At 41.2% G+C, this 25,962-nt stretch overlaps 1 protein-coding gene and 1 long non-coding RNA gene across 2 annotated transcripts in view; one reads left to right on the top strand and one right to left on the bottom strand.

The window, feature by feature from the left end:
* Positions 1 to 672: 672 nt before the first annotated feature.
* itga10 (integrin, alpha 10) overlaps positions 673 to 25,962 on the top strand; it is a 31,216-nt gene continuing 5,926 nt past the window's right edge. The window contains exons 1-11 of the mRNA XM_005936118.3: positions 673 to 1,026; positions 10,140 to 10,251; positions 10,380 to 10,489; positions 10,588 to 10,676; positions 12,797 to 12,911; positions 13,030 to 13,157; positions 13,851 to 13,999; positions 21,230 to 21,380; positions 24,033 to 24,198; positions 25,379 to 25,452; positions 25,542 to 25,686. Coding sequence (XP_005936180.1) covers positions 975 to 1,026; positions 10,140 to 10,251; positions 10,380 to 10,489; positions 10,588 to 10,676; positions 12,797 to 12,911; positions 13,030 to 13,157; positions 13,851 to 13,999; positions 21,230 to 21,380; positions 24,033 to 24,198; positions 25,379 to 25,452; positions 25,542 to 25,686 — 1,291 coding nt within the window. The 5' untranslated portion in view covers positions 673 to 974. The remainder of the gene's footprint in view (positions 1,027 to 10,139; positions 10,252 to 10,379; positions 10,490 to 10,587; positions 10,677 to 12,796; positions 12,912 to 13,029; positions 13,158 to 13,850; positions 14,000 to 21,229; positions 21,381 to 24,032; positions 24,199 to 25,378; positions 25,453 to 25,541; positions 25,687 to 25,962) is intronic.
* LOC121815398 lies at positions 793 to 1,404 on the bottom strand. The gene is made up of 3 exons (XR_006055057.1): positions 1,240 to 1,404; positions 993 to 1,058; positions 793 to 909 (listed from the first exon to the last, which is right to left on the bottom strand). It is a non-coding gene; the product is annotated as an uncharacterized LOC121815398 (long non-coding RNA).

The raw sequence follows: 25,962 nt of genomic DNA, 5'->3' as shown, positions 1-25,962 counted from the left end.
GAAAAAAAAGATTGATTAATGTTGTATTAACTGCAGTCAGTAACTGACTCTGATTCTCACCCGTTGCAGGCACATAGAAACGGTGCCAAAAACAGTGAAATTTGACTCCTTATTCGTAAATCATAAAAAAAGAAGAAAAGTGTACAGGAGAGAGAAACGGTCTGAGTGTTTGAAAAAGAAAAACGAGTGCGAGGAGAGGAGAGAAAGGGGAGATGTGGGTTTGAGGTTTGTGAACCAGTTGCTCAGAGAGGAGTCTGGTGGATGGAGGGAGGGGAGCTGTGAGGATAAATGCACTCTTTCATTTCAACGTGAGAGAAATCCGTTACTAGAGACACATATTTACACGGAGAGAGAAGCAGGGGAGCCTAAAATAAGAGAAATAAGCGGAGTGGATCATGGATAACGTGCTGTCAAAGATACCGCTCACGACAGCGCTCCTCAGACTTTGGGACTGATGAGCGGAGTTTCTGTCAGAGGAGTTTGAGCTTCAAAGACGCGCTCCGGAGTCTGGAGGGATAAAGCTGCTGCCTGCCTGTTTGTGAAGGCGTTACACATTTGTAATGGTTTAATGAGTCGGAACTGCGGCCTCTTGTTGGATGGGACAGGTGCAGTTATTGTCACGCCATGGGTCACTGAGACGTCACAAAGTTGATTTTTCATTTTTACATTTTTAAGACGTTTTCGCTCACTTTAACATAAGACGAGAAGAAGAAGAAAATCATAGCCAGATATTTCGTTTTATTCGTTGAATCAGTATTTAAGCTCCTGAAGTTGAACCCCATTCACGCACGTGGCATGCCACCGCGGCACAGTTTGGCCGACTTTTACGCATCTCTTGGAAAGAGAAAAAGCTGAAAACAAGCGTGTCTGTGTATGTGTGCGGTGGGCAACGACGCTCCTCATTTCCACCTAGTAAACGAGGGAAAAGGGGAAAAAAAACATTAAAGAGAGACTTCTTTCATTCGGATTCATAAATGGAGCTGCGTAAATACCTGTTGTGCCTGGAGTTTATCCTCCTCCTTAAAGGTAAGAGCCACATCTCAGCCTATATTTCAGACCTTTAAAAAAAACCTGTTACATTTCTTTAAAAAGCCAAACAAAACTGAAGGACAGTTTAAAATAAGGTGAAGTTATTCATTCAGTTAATTCAGTTAACCCAACGCTGTGAACACAAATCTAAGTATATTCATCTCTGTGTAAAATAAGGCTCTGGTGTTGCTCCACTGCCCAGTTCCTTACCTCTCACTCAGCCCTCTCTTACTGGTGATTAACCTCCCTCAACTTTAAAAGACAGCATGTGCCAGTGATGGTGTGGCAGCCTCCCTGAGGCCCACTTAACACTGTGTGACAGTAAACTACTGACCATGAAGACATTCCTCAGATGATTTTATGCTTAAAGATGGAAAGCGGGCATCTTAAAACACCTGGACACACTCCATTTGCCAAATAAATCAAAGGTAAAGGAAGCTGTGCCTAAAGAGTACCGGTTCTTGGTTCAAAGTCAGATCCTTTAGTAAATCTATCACATATGTTTGAACTGAGGACATATTTCATTTTTGTTGGAGGTCTCCAGCTACCATCAGATATACGTGTACTCAGAGCCAAAAGGTTACCGGTTCATATCCGCTTATAGCTGACACATACAAACCCTGGCAGCTGTGTAACACGACCTCACCGGCCATATCAGCCATCTCTTAGACTTGATGTCTAAAGTTCCCCTAATAGGGTGCCTGTGCCATGTGTGTTTCTTCATGGAGCATGAACATCAGCTCCCCTTCGGTACTCATGTTCGCTGTGCCACAGAACAAACCGAGACGTTCCCACCCACCAGAAAGAAAGTGAAGAAAAAGGCCATTGTTGTCTGCATACTGATGCAGCTGATAAGCAGTGGTTAACTGCTGCCCTACGCCATGCAACCACGATGCAAAATTAGATCAATAGGCGTTGAGATTATATTTTGCAAGGCATGTTAAATCTGTACCTGTGTCAAATCACACACAGTCGCTGAAGTTAATCTATAGAAGGAAATGTTGCCATTTGTGGTCATTTGTGGCAATTTGTGGCGTGATTATCCACGCTGCCCATTTTCACCCTTGTTCAGACCCCAAGGAATGAATGAGGAATGCATCAGGTACGAATGTTTCACGCTTTACACTCACCGGCGCATATACCCTTCATAGAAACACCAGCAGCCTGTGGTGTGGTTTTACACATTACACTCCATTACACGTTTCAGTAAAGCATGAACAAGCCGACGTTTTTTCACCTTTTTAACCATGTAGCCTCTATTTTAATTCGTGCAGTAGCTTAGTGTTTACGCTCGTCCCTGCGTGTGAGTTTGTAAGCCTAAGCATGTCTCACACAGGAGCATGTAGGTGAGTGAGTATGTGTGTAATGTTAATGGCTTCAGCAGAACTCCCCTGATGTGGTCAGCAGGCATCTCATGTCTGTTACACTCTGCTATGCTTTTACTGAGATGTCAAACACAGGTGTGTTTGCATGTGTGTGTGTGTGTGTGCATATTTCACTCTGTTTCACTGCTCATTCATAAATTCTTGCTATTATTCTCCCAGCTATCTTCTTGCGTGTTTTCTTTTACTCTCCCATAATTCGCTGACTTTCATTCCTACTCCCCCTCTTATTCGTCCACCCCCATTCCCCACGAGAGGGTGACAGAGATGAGAACAGAACACGATGGAGATAATGGAGAGAAAATCTGTGGAAGGGTGTAAGAAGAGGTGAAGGAGGGAGAATGAGTGGAGGAACATTATGAGTCACTTCAATACAGATGACAGAAACAGACTGAATAAGACATCTCTGCTCGAGGACATTTCACAGCGGTGCTGTAAGTCAGACGTGTAAATTAAAGAGGACAGGGATATACATCATTGTCTTTAGTTAATGCTCTAAATGCTGGCATGTCTTTGTAGTCCCCCAAACACTATAGTGCTAAGTTCCATTCCTTTTGCCCGACATGTGCACACACATGCACATACATATACTGTACTACACAATTGCAACTATTCACATCAAGCAGCAGTAGCGCCCAGAGCTGAGCGTGTGGTTGAGAGAATCTGGACTTAGTTTGGCTTGATAAATGTTTGCCGGCAGTTGTCATGGCAATGGGTGGTCAGACAGCTTGTGGTAAAGTGTCATATATAAACCAAGATGAAAATACAACCAGAGGAGGGATGGCAGGACAGGGAAAACAGGGAATGATGGTACAGTTTTCTGGAAGCTGCAGGGGTTGAGACGGGAGATTTGTCCTTGTGGTGCATTTATAGCGTGTGTGTCTGCTCATTTTATAGCAGAGTGGGCAAAAAATAAATAAAATGAGCAATTTAAGGCTCATGAGAGAATGAGCTAAACACGAGGATAAAAGAGAACATCAGTAGCAGGAGCTGTTATCAGATCCCTGCTTTGATGTGGGAAGAAATCTGGAGTTGGAGTGTGGGTGACATTGTCTCAAGAAAAGAGAGAAACAGTTTACTGCAGTGTGTAAGACGGGTGGTGGGTGTCAATCTGAAAGAATAGCTAATTGCAAAAAGCCTGGGAAAATGGATTTTCTTTCTCTGACAAGGGAAATAAAGACTGCAGAATTATTATAGTGCTGCCTACGCGGATCCCCAATGCTGAAGCCTGTTAAAACATCTGTGTAGAACTGGATAGATGCATGAGGCTCATCTTAGTCACTGGAGGCTTGGATAAAGAAATACTGGAAGCTTGCGCTGATGTGCAAAATCAGCAGAAACAAGACTTAAGGGTCTACAACCATGCCAGCAGCTCTGTGAGGCAGTGTTTGAGACAATGCTCATTGGTTCTTCCAGTATAGACGACTAAATATAAACACTTTTAGAATAACATAGTTAGTATAATAGACTTTTTTATTGCATCATTTATATCTCACTCAATCAAATGTAAATGTGTAACCAGAAGATCTAATTATAAATAATTACATTTTATTAACATCACTGCAATGCTATTAATACTTAATGATGAACTAATTGATCAGTTGATCTAAAAATTGGTTGTTGTTTGGTGTAGTTGGAAAAATTATGTGTAAGCTGGTCATCTTACTGTTGGGATTTTCTCTCTAATGTTGTAGGACCGTTACTCTACACTGTAAAGCAGCTTGAGGGAACTGTTGTTGTGATTTGGAGCTACACTGAATCGAATTAAATTGCACGTTTATTTGTACGGGCCAATAATCAGCCTTCTGTTGTTCCAACATCCAGTATATCCCCAAAAGCTGATTCTGTTCATCTGGACGTAGCGTTTTCAGTGGGAGAAACGTTTTGTCACTCATCCAAGAGACGAAACGTTTCGGGATTTACCTACCTGGATGATTAAGGATGCATCGAAACATCCAGTATAAGTCTCTGAATTTTTTGTGGTACAGTGAGCTCAGCAGGTTAGGTTTGTGTTACCTATGTTAGGGTCATGTTGGTGAATTGTCTCATCTCACCTTCCCTCCATCTTTTAATCAACAGAAACCTGCTTAGTGAACCATAGTATGACCAACTTTTGTAAAATGCCCATCATTTTATATTTAAAAAAAGAGAAAAAGAGTGAGACTATAAGCTCAGCAGCAAAGTGCTTGCAAAGGCCAAGTCAGGAGTCTTTTTACAACCACATTTATCTTCCCCTCATGGCTATTCTAGGGTCAGAATCAATCACAGGGCTAATGTAGTTTATGGCCAGTTTAGAAAACACAAACAATTTAGCTTTCATGGACATTGGAGGGAGCCCAGAAAGCTACAAGAAGAACATTCAAATGATAAAATCAAGGGAACCCGTTGGCAGCAGGTTTGAACCCGAACCCTTCTTACTGTGAGGTGACAGGTTAACCACTGCGTCACTGTGCTGTTCTCATCCAGTTGTTGTCAAGGTAAATTACAACCAATAAAGTCAAACTCAAAGTGGTGACAGACAAAAAGTCTCTGCGTGTAATAATTTATTGACATAACTTAATCTACACCAGAATATCTGCTGTTGCCATGTCTGAAAGCCTCCATCTTTGTAGGTGTATGTGGTGAGTACGTCTATGTAGATAAAACCAGACGAAATGTGTGTGACAATGCAGTCATGTTACAAGAAAGACAATCTGTAGAGAAAAGTGAAGAAGCAGGTAGAAGAAACTACAGTGTGTGAGAAAAGCATGAGCAGGGACGGAAAAGAAACACTGAACATATCTAGTTTCATTCTCTAAACCAAGTGGAATCCCAATCTGATTGGCTTGGCGGAGGTACAATCCTGTGCAAAAGTCTTGATTCACCCCTCGTTTCTTTATATTTTGCTGGGAAACTGAGAAATACGTGCAGCGATTTATTGAAATATGTGCAAGAATACATGGAAATAAGGCACAATCACAGGCACAAATGAAGTTTGTCAAATTCTAATGAGTTTGAAGGTCAATATTTGATATGACCACCTTTATTGTTTCCACAGCCTGCACTCTCTCAGGCAGCTTTCATGTCATTCAAAGCTTTTGTTCTGTTTTCCATCAAGATGATCACTGCTTCACTGATGTTGAGGTCTGGGCTCTGGGGAGGCCAGTCCATGACTCACAGTGCTCCTTTATGAGGTTTTCTATCCAGGTATGCTTTTACTGCATTGGCAATGTGATTGGGATCATTTTCTTGCTGGAAAATCAGGCTTCTGTCTATCAGATGCTTTCCAGATGGTAATGTGTGGTGGATAAAAATTTGATGGTACTTTTCTGTGTTCATAATTTCATCAGTTTCAAGATCTCCAGCCCTACTCTCTGAAATGCGGCAAATGCAAAAACCTCGCCTCTGACCTTCTCCATACACACTGATGAGAATTTTAACAATAAATTTCAAATTTGGATGATCACTCCATCAGACCTGTTGCCACTGATTTTTCTTCCATTTCTTGTGTAATTTGGTAAAACGCAGACGTGTCTTCAACTGAGACCAACTCTGATGAGGCTTCAGTCATGTGTCTTTGCTGTCTTTAAGATAATGCTGTGGCACTATGACACTACGCTGACACAAAAACAAGTTTTGAGCTAATAGCACTCGGGAATCATTTTGCTGGTACAAAAATATCATTTTATGCCCATCAGACCTGGCTTATCTTACATTTTTCATTGATTCGAGTAAAAAAATGGAAACAAATAATGCTTGTTTATACAGACTCTTTGCAATAAAGTGCCTAAAGATACAGTTTAAAATGACCGCTTTGCTAAATTGTCCGTTATGTGTTGAGACAACACTGGTTTATCCTTTGGGTTAACCTGAATGATTTATAGGTCAGTGTCAAGTGTTTTAAAAGCAAACAAACAAATATTCTTCTGAAAAAATTGTTAGAGACAAGAACCTGACTAAAAATGAGTGAAAAAGCAGCCAATGTCCAAAGAAAAACTTTGAAAGACCTTCCGAAAGCTCGGAGAACTATTGCTCAACACCATTTTAAAAACTTTAGGAAACTGTGGCTCCTTAGAAGCAAAGTATAAATAATTGAGGAGTGAGGCAAGACTTTTGCACAGAATTGTGACTGTCTGTGTTTAGTTGTGGGAAAGTACCTGGACACAAGTGTGTAAGCAGCTGTTTCATAATCATGCCACCAGTGTTTTGGTCTGCTTCCCAGTCTGGGAGTACTGGAGAAGTTACAGAACTGTTAGGAAGGAACTGTAGATGTTTCTAAACTGCTCAGTAAACTGAAGCCATTCTGAAAGCCCATTTTAGCAACCACATCCAACACACCCTACAAATAACATACAGTAGACACACAAGTGGGACAAGTTAAATACCGACTGTTGAGAGCTGCAGAGCTGTCTCAGTCTGAACTGAAAATAATACACGATGACTCTCTTTAATCTATGGGGAACTGTGTAGGCAAGAAATACCAGCTGGCTCATATCCTGTAAGCTACTTTCAACTACTTCAGTGGAAACAGGAAATACATATATATCTGCTTAAATGTTTGCTTGACAACATTTTCTTTAACTTGTATTGTCCATTATATACTCAGTCTATTTATGGGTGTTTGGAAATAACCTGCTATCTGCTACATGTAGCTTGAAATGCAAAAGATGAAGCCAAAATCAGATAAATCTCAGATCAATTGGATTGGTTCGCATGTCACGTTCAGCGTATGTATGTCACCTGTATGTACACTGAAAAAAGAGAAATGCTGGAACAGCTTAGTTATATTACGTCGATTGGTAATGCATGATTGAATTATTAAATAATAAGTCAACCAGATCAACCCAACACAAAGCATAATACGTGAAGCTTAACTTGGGTGCTTTAAAAATACCAAGTTAAGGGACCAGGCTCTAATTTCAAGTTGACAGAAACCCAAAAAAATACACCAACCTCACTAAAGCATTACCTCAGCTACAACTTAAATACTCCTTGCACAGTGTAACTTAAGAGTCACCAAAATTTGGATCCGTGACAGAATTTTGTTCGAGTCACCACTAAACACAGGCTGAATGAAGAAAAGTGCAGAAAGCCTGGCTTCCACCATTTAAACACAAATTTAGGCATTTGTGAGTTTTTTCATGACTTCTCCAGTACTTCCTGTCCTCCACTACATCTCAAAGGTAACCGTTGCCCTTTCTCCCTCACTATGTGACAGCTACATACTCAATACTTGCAGTAAATGATGATACTGGCTGTTCTGTTATGAATGAAACAAATATAACTTGCAGTTGGACATGAAGTTGCTCACAACAGCTAAATTCTGCTTCTACTGTGACAGCCACAGGGCTGACCTTGTTTTCTTTGTTGCCTTTGTCTATCTCTTCCGGGTAACTGGTGGATGGAGCAGACCTAATTTGGGATGTAACATACCTGAGCAGGCTCAGGGCCGTCTAAAGCAGCCCTGCCAGACCTTCGTGAGGGCTCTTTTTCTGCTCCTCTCTTGCACTCACTCGTACACTTACCCTCCATATACACTAATCTGCTGACAACCACTCCTACTAATCTTTGGTTTCTTTGCTTTATTTAATTAAGCTATTTAATAGCATCCTAAAACGACGTGTGTGCTCTCTCTTTTTGAACCAGGGTAGTATAAAAATCCCAAGATGCGATCTTTCCATTTTAAATAATTTGCTTTAAAAATGTTTTTACATTTTCAACGCAGGACGTTGTGTTTACACCGTAGTATAGGTGTAGAATACAGTGTATAGACTGGAGTGTATAGACTTCTACTGCCATGAGGTCTCTCTTGGAAATGAGATTTTTAATCTCAATGAGAGTATTTACCTAGATAAATAAAGGACTAATAAAAAGTATAAGTAGCTGTATTTAAGTAGAAGATGCGAGTCCTTCCTCCATCACAGTGCTTATGCTGGCATCTGTTGGCATTGAAGATTACAAGTCTGACACTGAAAAACAATGTGAGGGTGTGGTGCTAGAAGTGAGCTGTGAGCTCTGTGGTCTCTTCTTCATCTCATCTACATTTGCTGCACCTAGCATAACACACCCGGGTCCCCAGACTGCAAGTCGATTAGCTGTGGGTCACTTATGTGTCAGGTGCTTATGAGGAATAAATGTGTACGAATTAACAGTCCAGGGTCTGTTTTTCTGCTGCACCTAGTTCGATCTTTTTTAATGTTTCCCTTTTAAAAAGGTTCAAATGGATGCTGAAACATCCGTGTTATTTATTTTCAGGCTCTTTGACTCCTAAATCTTTATTCATTTAGTTTAGCTCTGATCATCAGCACCGAGCAGCTCAAACATGCTTCAGCTTACTTACAGATGTAAACAAGTCAGTGAGCTACCATCTCAGTGTGTCTCCCTCGCTTCTCCCTGTAAGTATGAAGGGCAGCTTGTGTGTCATAACAGGGAGCTCGCTATATTTAAGAGTTTTTCTAACCCACACCCTTCCTTGCTTTGCTTCTTCTCTTCTCTCTCGTCTCCCTCTTTCCCCTTAGACTGAACTCTCTTTTTCCTCAGAGACGGCCTTTGGTCACTTTGTTTATCCATCTTTTTGACACCCCCCTACCCGCCACCCCCTGTCCCCTCTAATTCTCTTCTCCAAGGCCAAGACATGAAATAATAATCTTACTCTTCACTGCAGCTCTAACTACACATAGTGCACACAGTTGTCCAAGTTTTTCACTGGCCTTTGACAGCTTATGAATAAAGTTTATGTAAGTGCATTAACTTTAGTGCTCCATGAACAGATGAATAAATAAAAAAGCATAAGTTGGAGAGGTAGATGGAATGATTTATATTTGTACTTCCATGTCGATAAGGTTGTGGGTTTGAATCCAGGCCAGGAGTTTGAATGTTCTCCTTGTGTCTGTGGGGGTTCTCTCTGGGTACTCCAGCTTTCTCCCACAGTCCAACATGCACGCCAGGCTTTAAGAGCAACTGATTATTCCAAATTGGCTAAAAAGGTGAAAGTGAGCATGAATAGCTGCCTGTCCATTGTGTTAGCCCTGCAACAGATTGGCTGTACCCCACCTCTCACCCTATAACAGTGATACGCTACAGCTCCAAGTGGAAGAGGATGGATGGATGCTTTAAAAGTTATGGTTTTAATACCATTACAATTCCAGCATTTTCCCCAGTTACAGTTTGTATACTAAATCAACCACTTAACTAACGGGTTAGTTTAATATTTAAAATCTAAACTTCAAACTTTTCTTTGAATGCACAGCTTCCCCCCTATAATTTTTTTACGTGAATCTTTAAGAGAAAAAAACCATCTTCCACGCTTTATACACATCACTCAGCCATAACACATGACACAGGAAAATGTAGGGTAGAGGGGTTTCCTCCTGCCAGAAGAAGTTTTACTGGGGCTGTAACATTCGATCTTGTCCTGTGGTGTCTGGTACCCAGATATTGGCAGCTGGCAGTCCTGTTGCTGCTCAATCAGACTGGGATCTGCAACATTTCATGGGGATTTTGTTAGCAATGCCTTGTCCCCAATGACTCTGAACGAGAGGATTAGCATTATCTGTTTGTAGTTTTAATGTTATCCATTAAAGTGTTTTTTGGGGGGGGGGTTTTCAGCTTGATTCAGTTGATTTATTGGAGCATGCCACTTTTTTTGTGGTTGTATTATTTAATTGAACAAAATTCAGTTAAGTGAGCACTGTTTTGTTGTCTGTTTTTGTCATCGGTGTTTAAAATGTTCTTTGTCATGTCTTCCAGAGCTTTGTCAGTGTTTCAACATAGATGTAAAGCACCCGCGCATATTCACCGGTCCAGAGGACGCGCTGTTCGGCTTCTCCGTCTTGCAGCATGAAGCAGATGGAGAGAAATCGTAAGTCTGTGAGGGAGACAGTCAGATATAATCTAATGGAACCACACAGTCATAAATAAAGTGTCATAACATGTACACAAAGCGGGCGATGGATGACATTTTGATGATGAATGAATTACTCCGTAAAGGATGCTGGTTGGTGCTCCCTGGGATGGGCCGCCCAACAACAGGAAAGGAGATGTGTACAAATGCAGCGTGGGACGGGAGAAGAACTCAAGCTGCAATAAAGTGAATCTAGGTGAGAGAAACTATGAGTTGAAGAAAATATGCAGGAAAAAAATCCTCAATTCATGTTTGGATTTGTTACTTCAAAGCTAAGATGTTTGTCTCACTCAGGTGAGACGGCTCTCCAGAACGTTTCTAAAAATCTGAGGAATTCTCACTTGGGAATGACCCTCACACCAACTTCACCTGATGGCTTCCTGGTATGTGGCATCAACACTGGAAAACGGGGCTTTTTATTTTTCCTACATGGGCAGTGGGTTGATGGGTGGGAGCCTGAAGGGATGTGGTCAGACCAGGTTGAGTTTGTTCAACAGAATTCTGATGAATTCGCTCCCTTCGAGTGTTTTTAGTTGAATTTAGATTTGACCACAAGCGGTTCACTGATCCTCCTCTTTCTTTTCTTTAATTTTGGACATGCATTTGCACATTTACATAGTGTGGGAAGGTGTTTTAAACCCATTTCCAAACAAGTGGAAAACATTCAAGACAGTTACCAATCTTCCCAGGAGTGCAAGTCACAGAAAATTCACTTCAAAGTCAAACTCTACAATGCTCAGAGAAACTGCAAAAAACCCCAGCGCCACATCTCAGACAGTACAGGCCTCAATCAGCGTGTTACACAGTAAAGTAGCTAACCACAAGACTTCTAGAGTCATGTCTATTTAACAGATGAGATCAAAGTGGAACTGTTTGGTCATAAGTCTCAGCAGCATGTTTGGTGAAAACCAAGCACAGCATATCAGCGCAAACACCTCAGACATACTGTCAAGCACAGTGAAGGAGAGGTCATGATTTGATCTTGTTTTGGAGCCACTGGTCAATAGTCAATAACTGCAGTATGTCAGTGGGCTGGTTGTCAGTGTAGGTTGTATTTAAATAGTTTAATCGAACCTCGTGAGGACCACATAATTTATTTTATGTCCTGATAGGTAAAACCTTAGAATTTAAGGAGGGTGTATTTTCTTTTTACCATGACTCTAATCAATGTGAGAACTTAAAGAGCTTGTAGTTACTGACACAATAACCAGACATGAATGATTCAAAGTCAAGCTGATGAAGTCAAGTGCAAAGCAACGTTTATGGACAGAATCTAACTCCAGTTTAGGTTTAAGACTTTAGCTTTTAGACAAACTTCTTGAAATCTTACTCACTCATTTATCCTAATTTCTGCACTTCTGAGGCTTCTGGCTTGCAGACCCACACACTTATTGCCTTAGCGAGGAGACAGCAGTTTGTGTTACATGCCTTCTTTGTGTAACTCTGTGTGTATGTTGGGCAAGTGTGCTTGCGTGTTTTGGTGTCTGCCAGGTTTTTTACTGCTTCTTCGGGCGTGGAGTCGTGTACAGTTCAAAAAACGCTAGCCAGCTTAGGCGGGTTTTTTGTGTGCGCGTGTGCACAGGCATGTGTGCGGGCATGTGTGTGTGTGTGTTTATCTTAACCCCAGTGGTCAGGTCTATAACAGGATCGGAATGCGTCTCCGGCCCTTTGTTAATGACAGACCTACCAAAAGCCATAGCACCTCTTTCGTTTTTCTCCATCTTCTCCCTCCATCGTTTCCTCCCATCCCTCTCTCTCCATCCTTTCTTCTCTGCCTGTCTGTGTGCCTGAGGAGAAACCCTTCCATAATGACAGGGCAAGAAAAACCAGGATGTTTCTCTTTCTCTCATTCTACCCCCACTTCACCCCACTTTCAGTCTCCTTCTTTTGTCTTTCTGCTAGCTTCTTTTTTATCTCTTGTCTCTGCATTCGCCCCTGTTCTTTCCTCTTGGTATGGAAAGCCAAATAAACGGCACGCTTTGAAGGCAGAAATATTTTTTATAGGGTGCCCCCTCCCCAACCTCCTTACTCACCCTCCCTACATTTAGCACAATCAAGTTTAAATCGCTCATACTGGTCTTGTGCTCCAGCTCTGTGAAACCGCTCATGACAACTGTGACTGCCAGCATGTCGACAATAGTCTCCCTCCTTCTCCTGTCCTCCAAACCACACTATTGTAGTTTTTCCATGACTTATTCCCTCTTGTGACTTGTTTTCTTTTTGTTCCCTATCTGCCCTGATTTAATTGTTATCGTTTTGTGCGTTTTTGTGTGTGTTTGTGGGTATGTTTGTGTGCACATTTCCATGTTTTAAACTCTTTGATACACATCTTGTGCATGTAAAACAAACAGTGAAAAAGAATAAACTCTGTTCAAATTAATTACAGCTACTTGTGAAATTCACCTGTAAAACAGATGCTTGTGTGTGTGTGTGTGTGTGTGTGTGTGTGTGTGTGTGTGTGTGTGTGTGTGTGTGTGTGTGTGTGCGTGCATCTGTTTTGCAGGCATGTGCTCCACTGTGGTCACAAGAGTGTGGTACATCTATGTTCAGCACTGGCATCTGTGCCTCAGTCAGCGATGACCTAGAACCAAGAGAGACAATCGCTCCAACAGCACAAAGTAACTATACTTACACAAACACACTCACAAACACAAAAAACCCACAAAGTGCGGCAAAGACACATGTTGCAGACCTGCTTCAATCAACCAAACATTTCTAAACGTCCATATCTGGCAGGGTGCTCGACGTACATGGACATCGTGATCGTGCTGGATGGCTCCAACAGCATCTACCCCTGGTACGAGGTCCAAAACTTCCTCAGTAACATCCTCAGCAAGTTCCACATCAGCTCAGACCAGATGCAGGTAAAACTCTAATTCAGTGTGTATTTGCACAGCCGATAAATATTATTTACACTAGTAATGGAAACTTGTGGGTTTAAATTTGAGTGAGTCTCCCACTTAAATATCTGGAACCCCTTAGCTGCAGCCCAGAGCAGTAAGACAAGCTAGTCCCTTGAATGAAAACATGCTGACAGGGACGTATTAGGAACCAGTTTGGCAAATATGTCCAGAAGAATAGTTGGAGTAATGTAAAGGGACATGAGCCCAGCTCACTTGAGGTTGAAGGGGAATGGGAGCTGGGGGTTTTGGTGATGGTGTGTGTGTGTGTGTTTGTGTGTGTGCGTGTGTGTGTGTGTGTGTCTGCATGAGTTGGGGAGGGGAAGTGAGGTTTCTAGTGACATTATTCAAAGCAAAGCAACTAGAAGAGTGAAAGGAGAACTGAGTAATGAAAAGGGGAGGTGGGGGGTAAGGGGTAGCAGGCAATGTGAGGTGAAGAGGAAATACCTCTGGTTTTTGAATGAATTCAGAAATCCCCCAAGTGCACTGTTTGCTTTAAGAACAGGACTGGTACTTAAGGAGATAGTTCAACCCAGAAACAAAAGTCTCAGATGTTGCTTTCCACAATTATGTGCCGGCACAACCAATAACATGTGGCATTGTTGAAATGCTTGTGTGTTTCTGTACGTGTGTTTGCCCTCGCGTGTCCATATTTAGGTTGGTATTCTGCAGTATGGTGAGGTAGCTGTTCACGAGTGGTCTCTGAAGGACTACCAGACCACACAGGAGGTAGTGGAGGCCGCCAAGAACATCAGCCGACAGGAGGGACGGGAGACGCGCACGGCATATGCGATTGAAACAGCCTGGTAGGCATGGCAGTTTACTAGTCAGGGATGATTTTTCTCATTCTAAAGCATGCTGTAGATTTGGCAGGTTAACTGGAATCTATGTGACGCTTTGGTTTTTGTTTGTAACAATAGTTGGTGCTTATAAATAGATCACTGTATAATTTTCAGTTATAATGGCAATCAGATCTGTTTTCTTCTTCTCTAATTTCCTTTCTAACAATATGCTCCATGTTTAATTTATGGAAAACTATTCGATTTCTCATAATGTATGATCTGTTTCTGTTCAAAATTAGTCAGCGGTAGTGGCAGCACACCACACAAGTATCTTTCAGCCAATAGTTTTAGTTCGGACAGGTTTACTTCTTGAGTTCATTCTCACTGATTTCAGGCAGCTGTTGTAAGCAAAAAAGCTGAAACAAACCACTCTACACTCCCTATACATAAACGCTTAGTGCCCAACAGCAATTTCAGAAGTAGCTGGTTTCCAGATGGTATTGCATCTCCAACATAACTAGCTGAAATGCAGTTCCAAACCTCGACGGAGGCTCCACTCAGTGTCCAGGGGTGTCCAACTCCAGGCCTCAAGGGCAGGTTTTGGATGAGTCCTTCATCCATCACAGCTGATTTAAATGGCTAAATAACCTCCTCAACATGTCTTGAAGTTCTCTAGAGGCCTGGTAATGAAATAATCATTTAATTCAGGTGTGTTGGCCCAGGGTGAGATCTAAACCCTGCAGGACACTGGCCCTCGAGGTAAATTGCTAAATTGTTTGTTTGATTGTTTGATGGGTAAAAGTCATAAGTCAGTGTTAAGCGATTTAACAAAAAACAAAATCCTCTGAAAATGAACAGGTACAAGGACTGAAAATGACTCAAAGATCAACCAGTGAAAAACATTGAAAGACCTTTGCTTAAGACCCCTTCAAAATTAAAATAAAAAATATATAAGGAAATAAGTGGCGGTTCAGTACAGTGTGCAAGATCAAATCCAGATAAAATGCATAAGGGACCTTTGAGGCAGTCTTCTATAACTTCCTCATGGCTGCACTGTCACCCAGTTCCTCCACATATCCATCACTTTGTAGAGGTATGTTGGGGGGCTTTAACGCTGGTAACCCAAGTGTAAAGAAGTTGGCAGGTCAGTGAAAAATCTTTCTTTTCAAAACAAAATTCCTCCTTTATTAAAGTCATACCCACATAGAGCACCACACCCAGACCTGATGTGTGGCCGTGTTATTTTGGTATGTGTGTCTCTGAGCACGCACACACGTTCACACAGGTAATTGGAGGGTTCCTGTTTTCTGGTACATTTAAAGGTAAAAGTTGGACATGTAAACGATAGTGGAAAAGCAGCCCCTGGAAACCAGTATAAGGTCTTAAAGCTTTTTACTTTAAAACGCCAGCGATTGGAAATCCAGTTTTTGCTTTCACTGTAACTGTCATCTTCGCTCCCTGCCCAATGTGATGGTTGGGCTAAGTTATATGCTGTATATGTGTGTCTAAGTGTAAACGAGTAAAATATAGGCATTAACTTGACATTAAGAGGCGGGACTATCAAAAGATTACTTCTAAACTAACTCTCATAAACATATCTACTTCCACTCTCACATACTCACGCACAGATGGACAGATAGCAGCCCTGGCACTGGCAGGAAAGTGACGGGGTAAGAAAAACAACGAGATTAGCTGAGCTGGGCTAGTCGGCTGCTGGCTCAGCACAGCTGCAGGTGTGGCATGACCTGACCCAGACTGGTCAGCCAAGTAGTTCTGCTACAGCTGTAAAAATACACACAGACACGTACAGCATGCACGTGCACACGTACACACACATAATGAGGACTCATGTATAACTTGTTAAATTCACGAACGATGCCTTTTAACTATTCTTTCAAAACTTGACAGTTACAGCATTTGTTCCCTGACCTCCTGACCTCAACGTTAACCTTCTTCACTGTGTGTTTAACTTTCAGCCTTTACCCCAACCATCTCCTTATGAGAAACCTACCCTAAAGTGAAGCACTTAGCTAAAATAGCTCCCGCAAGAACAACAGAAGATTTCGAGTTCCTGGGAGAGCGGTCGGTGCAGATTTAAACTGATCTTAGACTTTATTCACATTAATGCCATAAAAATCAGGAATTTCGATTTGACTTGAAGTTGACTGCTCTGAGGCTTGGCATATTTGAGAGCTAACTATTTGAGGAGGAGAACTATTTGGGACTACTGGAAAGAAGGGATGGTGGTTTATTCAACTGATTAACATTTCACACCTAATTTGGTAGAAATAATCCGACCAGATCTATTGTGCGTAACTTGATAAGCATGCTATAAAAGTACAGCTGTGGGAAAATGCACAAAGAAACCCCCACAATTAAAGAGATTTTTTGAGCTAAGCTAGTGTTAGTGAAAACTAATCACAGAGAAGGACTTATTGGTGGCCAAATTCAAGGCAAACGTAGGACAGAAATGCTTCAGTAAGTCCTCCAACTAAAAAAATCATATCAGCTATCATCTGCTATCATGTGACACGACCCATGAAACAACACATAGCAGTGTTTCCACAAAACACAGTCTGCATTAGGAGCCAAATGATGGGTAGTATCTCACCTGCTGTTACATTATCTGTTGGTTTGTGGAACCCCTGCTTTCAATTGTTGACTTCAAAAAAGTTGGGTTGCTGACAACAGAATGCAATCATTTGTAAATCTCAAAAATCCACATTTTATTGACAAGAGAACATAGAAAAGGTATCAAATATTCAAACTGAGAAAATATATTTAATTTGAGGAAAAACGAGGCCAGCTCTGTGCCTGAACTCTTACTTTGAAGTCTTGCTGTCTAGTAGCTGCAGTATGGAGTTTATCATTGTCTTGCTGAAATATGCGAAGCCTTCCCTCAAAAAAAAGAAAGAAAGAAAGAAAGAAAGCGGTTATATTGGATTGGGCTTTATTCAAATGCAGCTGAGAACAGGTGAGTCTTCAACCTGGATTTAAATAAACTGAGTGTTTCAGCTGATCTGAGGCTTTCTGGGAGTTTGTTCCAGATATAAGGAGCATAAAAGCTGAATGCAGCTTCTCCGTGTCTGGTTCTGACTCTGGGAACTGATAAAAAAAACGGATCCAGATGACCTGAGGGATCTGGAAGGTTCATACTGGGTCAGGAGGTCACTGATGTATTTTGGTCCTAAACCATTCAGAGCTTTATAGACCAGCATTAGAACTTTAAAGTCTATCCTCTGACGGACAGGCAGCCAGTGTAAAGACCTCAGAGCTGGACTGATGTGGTGCCACTTTTTTGGTCTTAGTGAGTCCACATTGAATGAGCTGTAGTTGTCTGACTATTTTTTAGGTAGACCTGTGAAGATGCTGTTACAGTAATCAAGCCTACTAAAGATGAATGCATGGACTAGTTTTTCCAGGTCCTGTTGAGACTAGAGATGGCACGATACCACTTTTTTATGTCCGATACCGATACCGATATCATAAATTTGGATATCTGCCGATACCGATATGAATCCGATATAGTGTTTTTTAATCAACAAAACTGTTTTTTAAAATATCTTGCTGCATTTTGCAAGTCTGCAAGTTCATACTCAAGTTTAAAACAACAACTACACTAAAGCTATTCTGTTATACCTGTATACAAAAAAAATATTTCATAGTTCAGCAATACTGATCAATCTAATAAACTTAGACCTACACCATCCTCCCTATTCTGGTATTTTAAAGAGTACTTAGCGTAAATATTAAGCAACCTAACTAATAGGGTTCCAACTCCCAGCAACAACAAAAATAAATAAATAAAAAATAGGGAACCACCCCTCACGCGCCACCTCATGATGCTTAATCGACGTAATCAACTTAATTTGATGCAGTGTGAAAAAAAATGCACAGAAATCAATTATTTTTCAAGAAATAATTAAATAGATTCAACATCTTTCTTCAACAGAATTGCAGACTGCACAGATGGTACCTTCCCAAAGGAAAAAGTACTATAGCTTACTAGGGTATATATTAGACTTAATAGTTACTATATACAGTAATGGACTTCTATTCATTTTACATCAAATTAAAACTTTGGGTGTCAGATAATTATTTATTAAAAGCTAGACATTTTAAATGAGAATAAGAAAGAAAAGTATGTCTTTGTGCCCCCTTTTCCCTGTTCATGCCCTATCGGCCCCCCTGGCTAAACTTTGCTAGATCCGCCCCTGCACAGTTACCAGCCGTCAGCTACGTAGAAAAAGATCCTGGTGTAGAAAGTAATATTAAATAAATTCTAACAACAGCTGATCAAGCTTAAACGTGCTGCTGTTGTTCAGCCGCTGGTTTCCTCTTTCTGGTGCAAAGTGAGACAAAAACAAACAAGAGAGACTCGCGACAGAAAAGCCGATCAGCTGATCATTAAGCAGTTTCATGATTGAAGTAGCAGCAAGAAGAGGCAGTCGCTCGTTAAGCTTAACGCAGGAATGCTTTACAAACATTCAGAGATGGACTTACACACTTGCTTTACTTCTCTCGGGGATAACTTTGTCGGAGATGAAATGCCGGGTTGCTAGCGAAGCTCCAAATGCTATCCAGACCACCGACAGGTCCCGCATGCCACAGCCGCTCTATCACGTGATGCATACTGCTCCGACGTGCTAACGTTCTGAGGTGAGTTACGGCGTGTTGCAAGTTTTGTGAGGTGCTTTCGTGATATTTAATGGATCGGATTACATTTTTTATTTTTCTCCGATATCCGATCCAGTAATTTAGGTCAGTATCGGACCGATACCGATACGTAATATCGGATCGGTCCATCTCTAGTAGAGACATCAGATTTTTTATCCTTGAAATATTCTTGAGATGATAGTTAGCTACTTTGTTATTGTCTTAATGTGTTTTTCTAAGCTTAGGTTTTTCTAAGTTTAAGTTTAGGTCTGCGTCCATCACTATAGCTTTAAGCACTGATGTTATCTTTTCAGATGTGCAAGCTGCCAATGCAATAGATACTCATCCAACCCAATACCATCAGAGATGACATGTTTGATGGAAGCTCTCAACGTCAGATTTCACATTTGGATTTGTCTGATCACAGAACAGACAGAATCTTTTAATGCAGTGCTGCCTGAGGCATCACAGGGGTCCTGTTCTGATTTTCAGCCTTGTCCCTTGCACACAGAGATTTCTTCAGATTCTGGAGACACTGCACTCTCATAGAGTAACAACTTATCAATAAATAGACCCATCCCAAAGCATTCTCTGCTTTATTATCTGTTGGACTCTAAATAGGAGAATGAATCACCAAATGAACATCATGTTATGTTAAAAAAGAACTGAAACTGGGAATCAAGGTCATAAACTTCTTATAAAAACTTTAGTGAGGTATTAAATTCAGTGAGGAGTAGGGTAGTTTATTCATAGAGTTCAACACAATCTTACTTCTTTTTGCAGCCAGGAGTCACTCAGCCTCACTCTGTGTTTCAGCTGTGACTGTCTGGAAGTTTCACCCATTGATTGTTTTGGTTTTTACTCTCGATTTTTAGGCACAAAGATGACAACATTTGCAGATTCCGTCCCGTATCACAATAATGACACCACCAAACATTATGCATGTGCTTCTTCACTCTGCTAGAAGTACTTTAACTTTAAATCATAAACATAGCTCACAATAACGGCTCGCATGAGGAACATTTTTTGTCTGTGGGAGGAAAGTCAAGGACTTGACCTGAATCTGACTGCCACTTGTATAGTGTAGTTACACACTTTACCTAAAACGTGATTGTTTTGTATCTCCTTGCATAATGAAATGAGACTAGTACCAGACTAGAGTACAATTTGATTGCAGACTAGATGACTGCTTCATTAACATGAAGTAACCCATCTAGAATTGGATTTGCCACTAATTTTTTTTATCGCTCCACCCGTCTGAGACGCACACCATTCCCTTCTACACACACACGCAGAAAAACAACTAAAGTACACACACACAAACCGCTGTGCTGTGTCATTACCACACTGCTATGACTCCATAAAATGGCTAGTAAATACAGCCAGGCCTCCCAATTAGCTCCCATCACTTTCTCTGCTCTTTCATCTCCCCGTCCTTCTTTCTCATCTGTTTCTTGCTTTTCCTTTTATTTTTCCTTTGTTTCTTGCCTGTTTTTGTGTCTCTTGTATCCTCATTTTCCCCAATCTTGTCTCCACCACTGCCCCCCACTCTTCTGTCGTTCTTTTCAATCTTTCCCATCAAATTTGTTCTGCTGTATAATTCACTAAATTTTAACGATAAGCACAACGAAGTGGGTTTTGCACTCATAATGTTTGATGTAATTTTACTGTCTTTATTCTTCTTGTTCTTATAATGAAAACTTATAGTTTGCATTATAGTACCATTATTGTCATTATTCTCCATTCGTGTGTTTGTAGTTTTTCTGTTTGTTGCTTTTTTCCCTCATCTTAATGTGACTTTTCTCGTTCATTTGTTCCTTTTCTTTTAACTCCTCTCCTTTCTTTCTCCTCTCCTACTCTGCACCCTATGTAATTTGCAGACTGCATAGGGGAAACTGTTGTTTTTAACTCAGAGTTTCTTGCGGCTGACCACAACGTTATATTTAGTCAAGGGCTGGAGTTAGGCCTGAAAATGACTGAGTTCACTAGCAGTGACTTCTCTGCCTCATTCACTCTGTGTGTGTGTGTGTGTGTGTGTGTGAGGCTTACCAACCCTATTCAGTGCTTGAATCAGCTCCCACTGAGAACAGGTTTCCTCCAGACAAATGGGGTGCAGCTCGGGTCTGTTTGTGTGTTTGTCAAGTTTTCGTCTGTGTGTCATAGCACAGCTGGACTGGAATGCACAAATGTGGTTCTTGTGTGCAGTGACACATCCACACTGCACGCAGTGACTGGTTGGAGTCAACTGGCAGCTGATGCATGTGTGTCAAGTTGGACTAATAAAGTTGTGGAAAGGTCCAGCTGTGACTTGGGCCACTTATATCGCGCTCGATGAAAGCAACTCAAACTCCGTGTTTTACTAGCTTTTTCTTTTTCTCAGAGAAAGGATTAATGTCGTGTGTTATCTTACAGAGGATGTTTATTTAAATTACTTGATACTCACTGGTAGCCTCCCTTTCATCCATTTCCTAGCTACACTTTGACTCCGTTTTTCTTTCGTTCTCCACGTCTAAGATCTGATTCTGTTTCACAAGATCTGTAGGACCAACTGACGTATATTTTTTTAAGCTTTATATGTCTCTCTCTCGTTCTTTGTAGCACAGAGGCTTTCAGTCCTGAGCGTGGAGCGAGGGAGGGTGCCACCAAGGTGATGATCGTAGTCACAGATGGAGAGTCCCACGATGGCGATGAACTAGAAGGTGCTCTGGAGAAGTGCGAAGAAAGAAACATCACCCGATACGCCATCGCTGTGAGTGCATGTTGTCCAAGCTCAGCAGAACGATAATCTTTGGGGGTTTATTTGACAATTTGTGCGTTTTGTGGTGCTCAAATTGTTGATTCAGAAATTCTTTCTACAATACTAATAAAAAAGACAACTAATCGGCGCCATATGCAGGATGTGTAGCGCATCCCTGGCATTCCTCACACATTGTGTGAAAGTGGTATAGTAAATATATACATCCCGAATGAACCAGACAATATCAACACCACCCCACCCCAAAATAACTCCAAATTACAAAATGACCCACTTGGGTCTACTAAAATAGCCAACTGGGAACAAAAACTCTTCCTTTCCAGCCCCACCCGACCCCCTCAACACACAGAAAAACACCGAGTGGTGGCGTGGTTTGTTTTTGAGAGCCAGACAGACTCTAGTTGGCAGGACTGGTTGCAGACCCCTCCCTACCCACAAGAGAAGCAAACGAACCAAAAGGCTCCGCTGGAACCGCAGAAGAGGAGAACATGAGCCAAGCATGCAGGAAGAGTGGCAAAGGGCCACTTTGGAAACAGATGTAGATTAGAGAAGATCAGATAAACTGATCACTGACTGGAGAAGCTTATTTACAGTACGAGTCAGTTACAATAACTTGTTCTGTTGAAACAACGAGTAAGCCCTACCTCTGGAACAATAAATCCCGCAGTTTAATCAAGCCATCATCAGTGAATATTCTCCCATGTCTCCCTGAATCTGCTTCCTTTAATGTTTCGCTACAGGAAAACATCTAAGGAACTAATTTCAGTCTGTTCATTAAGCAGTGGTGGGCCAAGATAGAAATGTTCTTCTAGCAGCTTTTAGTGGTATCAGAGCATGCAGATAAGTCTGTAGCGTTTCTGTGATTGTTAAAGGAAAATGTTAAATATTCTTTATAATAGTTTGAGCTATAATCACAGAAATCTGTTACTTTGAGATAATTATTATTTTCTTAACATGATAAGAAGCTGGATCTTCCACAAAGATTCAAAGCTCTGTACAGAATCACCATATACATTTTTTACTTATTTATTTTACAACAAAATACTTTTTGTTCAACATTTTTTGATCCATGTTTTTCCTCTTATCCACACTCAGCCTGCATTGGCTCTTTGGCCCACCAAGGAGATTTGTTACTCAGCATAAGAACCCCTGGTTTGGTCTGTTAGGACACCAGCAGTTCCCAGTTAGGACTAAATTCAAAGCACAACTGATTCTGGTGATACTGATGAATCTTGAAAGTTGTTTGGATTCATCATCCACAAAGCAAATGATGAATTATTTTCATTCAATAGTTTTGAATGAAAATAATTAATCAGGCAAACTAGTGGGCAAACTAATGCCACTCTGAAAATCCAGTAGCAGCTATTACAGCCACTGTTTCTCTGGATAACAGTTTTAATATAGACCATTTACCACACTTAAGGAAAGTGTGTGAATCATAGAGAAAAATGTCTCTTAAAAAAGTACAAAAGGTTTGAGAAGTACAGATGAAATTTTATTGTGTCTATGATACCAGAAACTCTTTGGCTCCAGAGATCACCTGGAGAAAGTAATAAAATATGCTGCAGACACAAAATACTTTGTGAACCACAGTTTCATGGAGGGACTCAAACAGGTAGTGACAGATATTTAAGGTGCTGCTAGAGCAGACATTTTATACACAGTCACAGACTTAAATATTGAAAGAAACAAACAAAAAACGGCTGAAGCAAACGACAGTGAATGGGGTGGGTTTGGTGGTTTGAATGTTTGCCCAAAAAAGTCAAAGTGATGAGAGGTAATTATTGCTTATAACAGCAGCCATGTTTTCATGTTGCTCTCTGTGCTGCAGCCTGTGTGTGTGCGCAGTGAAAATGGCTCGCCAAGGGGGTCGGAGCTCTCAAAACAAGAGCAAAAAAAGCGCCCGGTCACTGAAAACTGTGTTTTATACATCAGTGCAGCCCAGAGGCTAAAGCATTTAGGCAGCACCGTATGTTTGGAAGCTTGTAAAGTGGAAACAAACCAATCAGAAGAGTTACATTTACTTTACAGTCCTTCTTTCCCTGTTGCCCTTTTATGCCCATGCAAGAGCTCGCAGTATTTGGCAGTCTGCGTGGAATTTCTCAACTTCTACAAGTTCATAATGTACATATTTATACGCAGGCTCGCCTTATGTTACACACTGCACCCCTGCCCTTTGAAAACAGAGGATTTCCTTAGTTTGCTTGGCAGCTAAAGTCACAGGGGGAGATCTTGGGTTTGGTTTCTCTTATGGAATTTTCTCATTTGTACTTCAGGCGTTAAGCCATAAGCCTTTGCCGCTGCAGTATATTCTCTGGATCAGTCATCTCTTCACCTCGCAGCTAGGCCTGTGCTCCTCATTTACAAATCTCTGGTGGCTGCCTTTTTCTTCCATCTTATGCTTTCCACTCGATTTGTTGACTTTGGTATCACTTAATTATTGGTAAATGACACAGAAACTGGCACATCTCCAAACTCAGTCGATTTTACTGATAGTCACAGCAGAAACATGGATGAGCAATTGCTCTGATACCTGCTTGTATACATCAGGATTTCATCTGTGGTCTTTCATCAATACTTTGTTGAGCTTGTGTTATGTGCTCATTCATTTCCCATGTGGTCTTTTACCTTTCTGACTTTCTTCAGGTCCTGGGTCATTACATCCGGAGACAGCAAGACCCTGAAACTTTCATTAAGGAGATCAAGTTCATCGCCAGCGACCCTGATGACAAATATTTTTTCAATGTTACGGACGAAGCTGCGCTCAACGACATTGTTGATGCACTGGGAGATCGCATCTTCACTCTTGAAGGTGACTTTCAATCCACATGGTTTTTCAGCAGTTTACCTGCTGTGTTGTGCTGCATAAAATGTGCTAGCTGTTGCTCACAAGCAAGAAAGACTGAATGGTTGCACAGTGCTGTGAAAAAGTCTTGAGTGGCCACTCAGACTTTCTTTTACATTTTCTTGTACATTTTTAAAGTGGTCTTGAGCAATAGTTCTTCAGGGTTTTCAAAGGTCTCTCAAAGTTTTTGTGTGGACATTGGCTGCTCTTTTTACTAATTTTCAGTTCTGCCCATGCACCTGAGGAAAGTTGTTTTGTTTGTGAAGCCAGTTAACACTGAAGCATAAAAAGGGTACCTGACTGAATGGATGAACCAGTGTTGTGTCTACACACAACAGACAAATACATAAAAATGTTTCCCCGTTTCTTTGAATATACAGAAAAAAACTTAGCATAATGTGCAGTGTGTTCTTAAAAGTTTTTAGGAAACTGGACATGTGTAGAGCAAAAGAAGCAGTGCAAGGGAACAGTTTCTGAAAGTCCAGACACAGGACAGGAGAGATCCACCTGATCCACTGAAGCCTCGTTGGAAATCAGAAAGTTTTTCATCCAAATTGTCATCTATGTGTACAAAGCAGACCAGGTGACAATGACCCCCTATAAAATACAATGGAGGCCCTGAACTCCAACATTAGTGAAGCACTGTGGGATCACTGTGCCAGAGAACAGAACAAAAGGCAGAAACATCCAAAGAAGAGCTCCGAATGTCCTTCAAGAAGCCTGGAGAACTATTCCCAAAGACTGCTTACAGAAAACTTGCCTATGAGAGTTCAGACTGTGTTGAAGAATAAATGTGGTGAAATTAAAGAAATGATAGCTTTCTATCTGTCTAATTGGCAAAGAAAATTACATAAGGAAAGAAATGTGTGGGGAGGATGTATATGGGAGAACAAAGCAGTGAAAACTGAAAAAGGGCATGTTCAGCTGTCATAGTATTTGTGGGAAGATGATAGGAAGGACGATGAAAAGCGATGCCACCCTTCAATGTTCAGGGAAATCTGAGAGGAAGAGACAGGAAAAAAGGAAATGTCTGCCACCTCCAGTGTCTGTCTTCAGTGAGTGAGGATGCCAACAATCAGAAAGAGAGAGGAAAGGGAAGGGAGGAGATGGGCAAAGGAGCACGGAATGACTTGTTTTCCTCCTTTAGGTACGCTGGGTTACAACGAGAGCTCGTTCCACATGGAGATGTCTCAGATCGGCTTCTCCACGCACACTCTAGATGTAAGTCCAACTTTATTTAATTCTTTGTGAGCCAGCAATTAGTTGAGTTTTATCTCTGCACATCATTCATTCCCTGCTCCATTCTTCAGGATGGCATTTTGTTTGGCATGGTGGGGGCCTATGACTGGGATGGGGGTGTGTTGAAAGAAGGGACCAATGGGCGAATCGTGCCATCCAGAGAGGCCTTTGAAAGCGAGTTTCCTCTGGAGCTCAAAAATCATGCTGCTTATTTAGGTAACCACACATCATACCACCAAACATGACACTGAATGCTTTGGTTTTTGCACTTACTGTGTGTGGTATTGAATAAAAAATAGAAAAAAAAAAAAAAAAAAACTATCTTCATTGATGAAACAATCATGTAATGGCTCACACTTACCCTGGTATTACAAACGCAGATGACCATATTAAACCATACTGGAGAGTGTGAGTCGTCCCCACTCTCCTAAAAAGAATGGCACATATTGGTTTATAAAATATCAAATAACAACTTTTTTCAAACAAAGTAAA

Source organism: Haplochromis burtoni, unplaced genomic scaffold (assembly GCF_018398535.1).
Source record: "Haplochromis burtoni strain Fernald_Lab_line unplaced genomic scaffold, NCSU_Asbu1 Contig_204, whole genome shotgun sequence".
NCBI lineage: Eukaryota > Metazoa > Chordata > Actinopteri > Cichliformes > Cichlidae > Haplochromis > Haplochromis burtoni.
The sequence above is the reverse complement of the archived record's forward strand: the minus strand, read 5'-3'. Positions and strand labels throughout refer to the sequence as shown.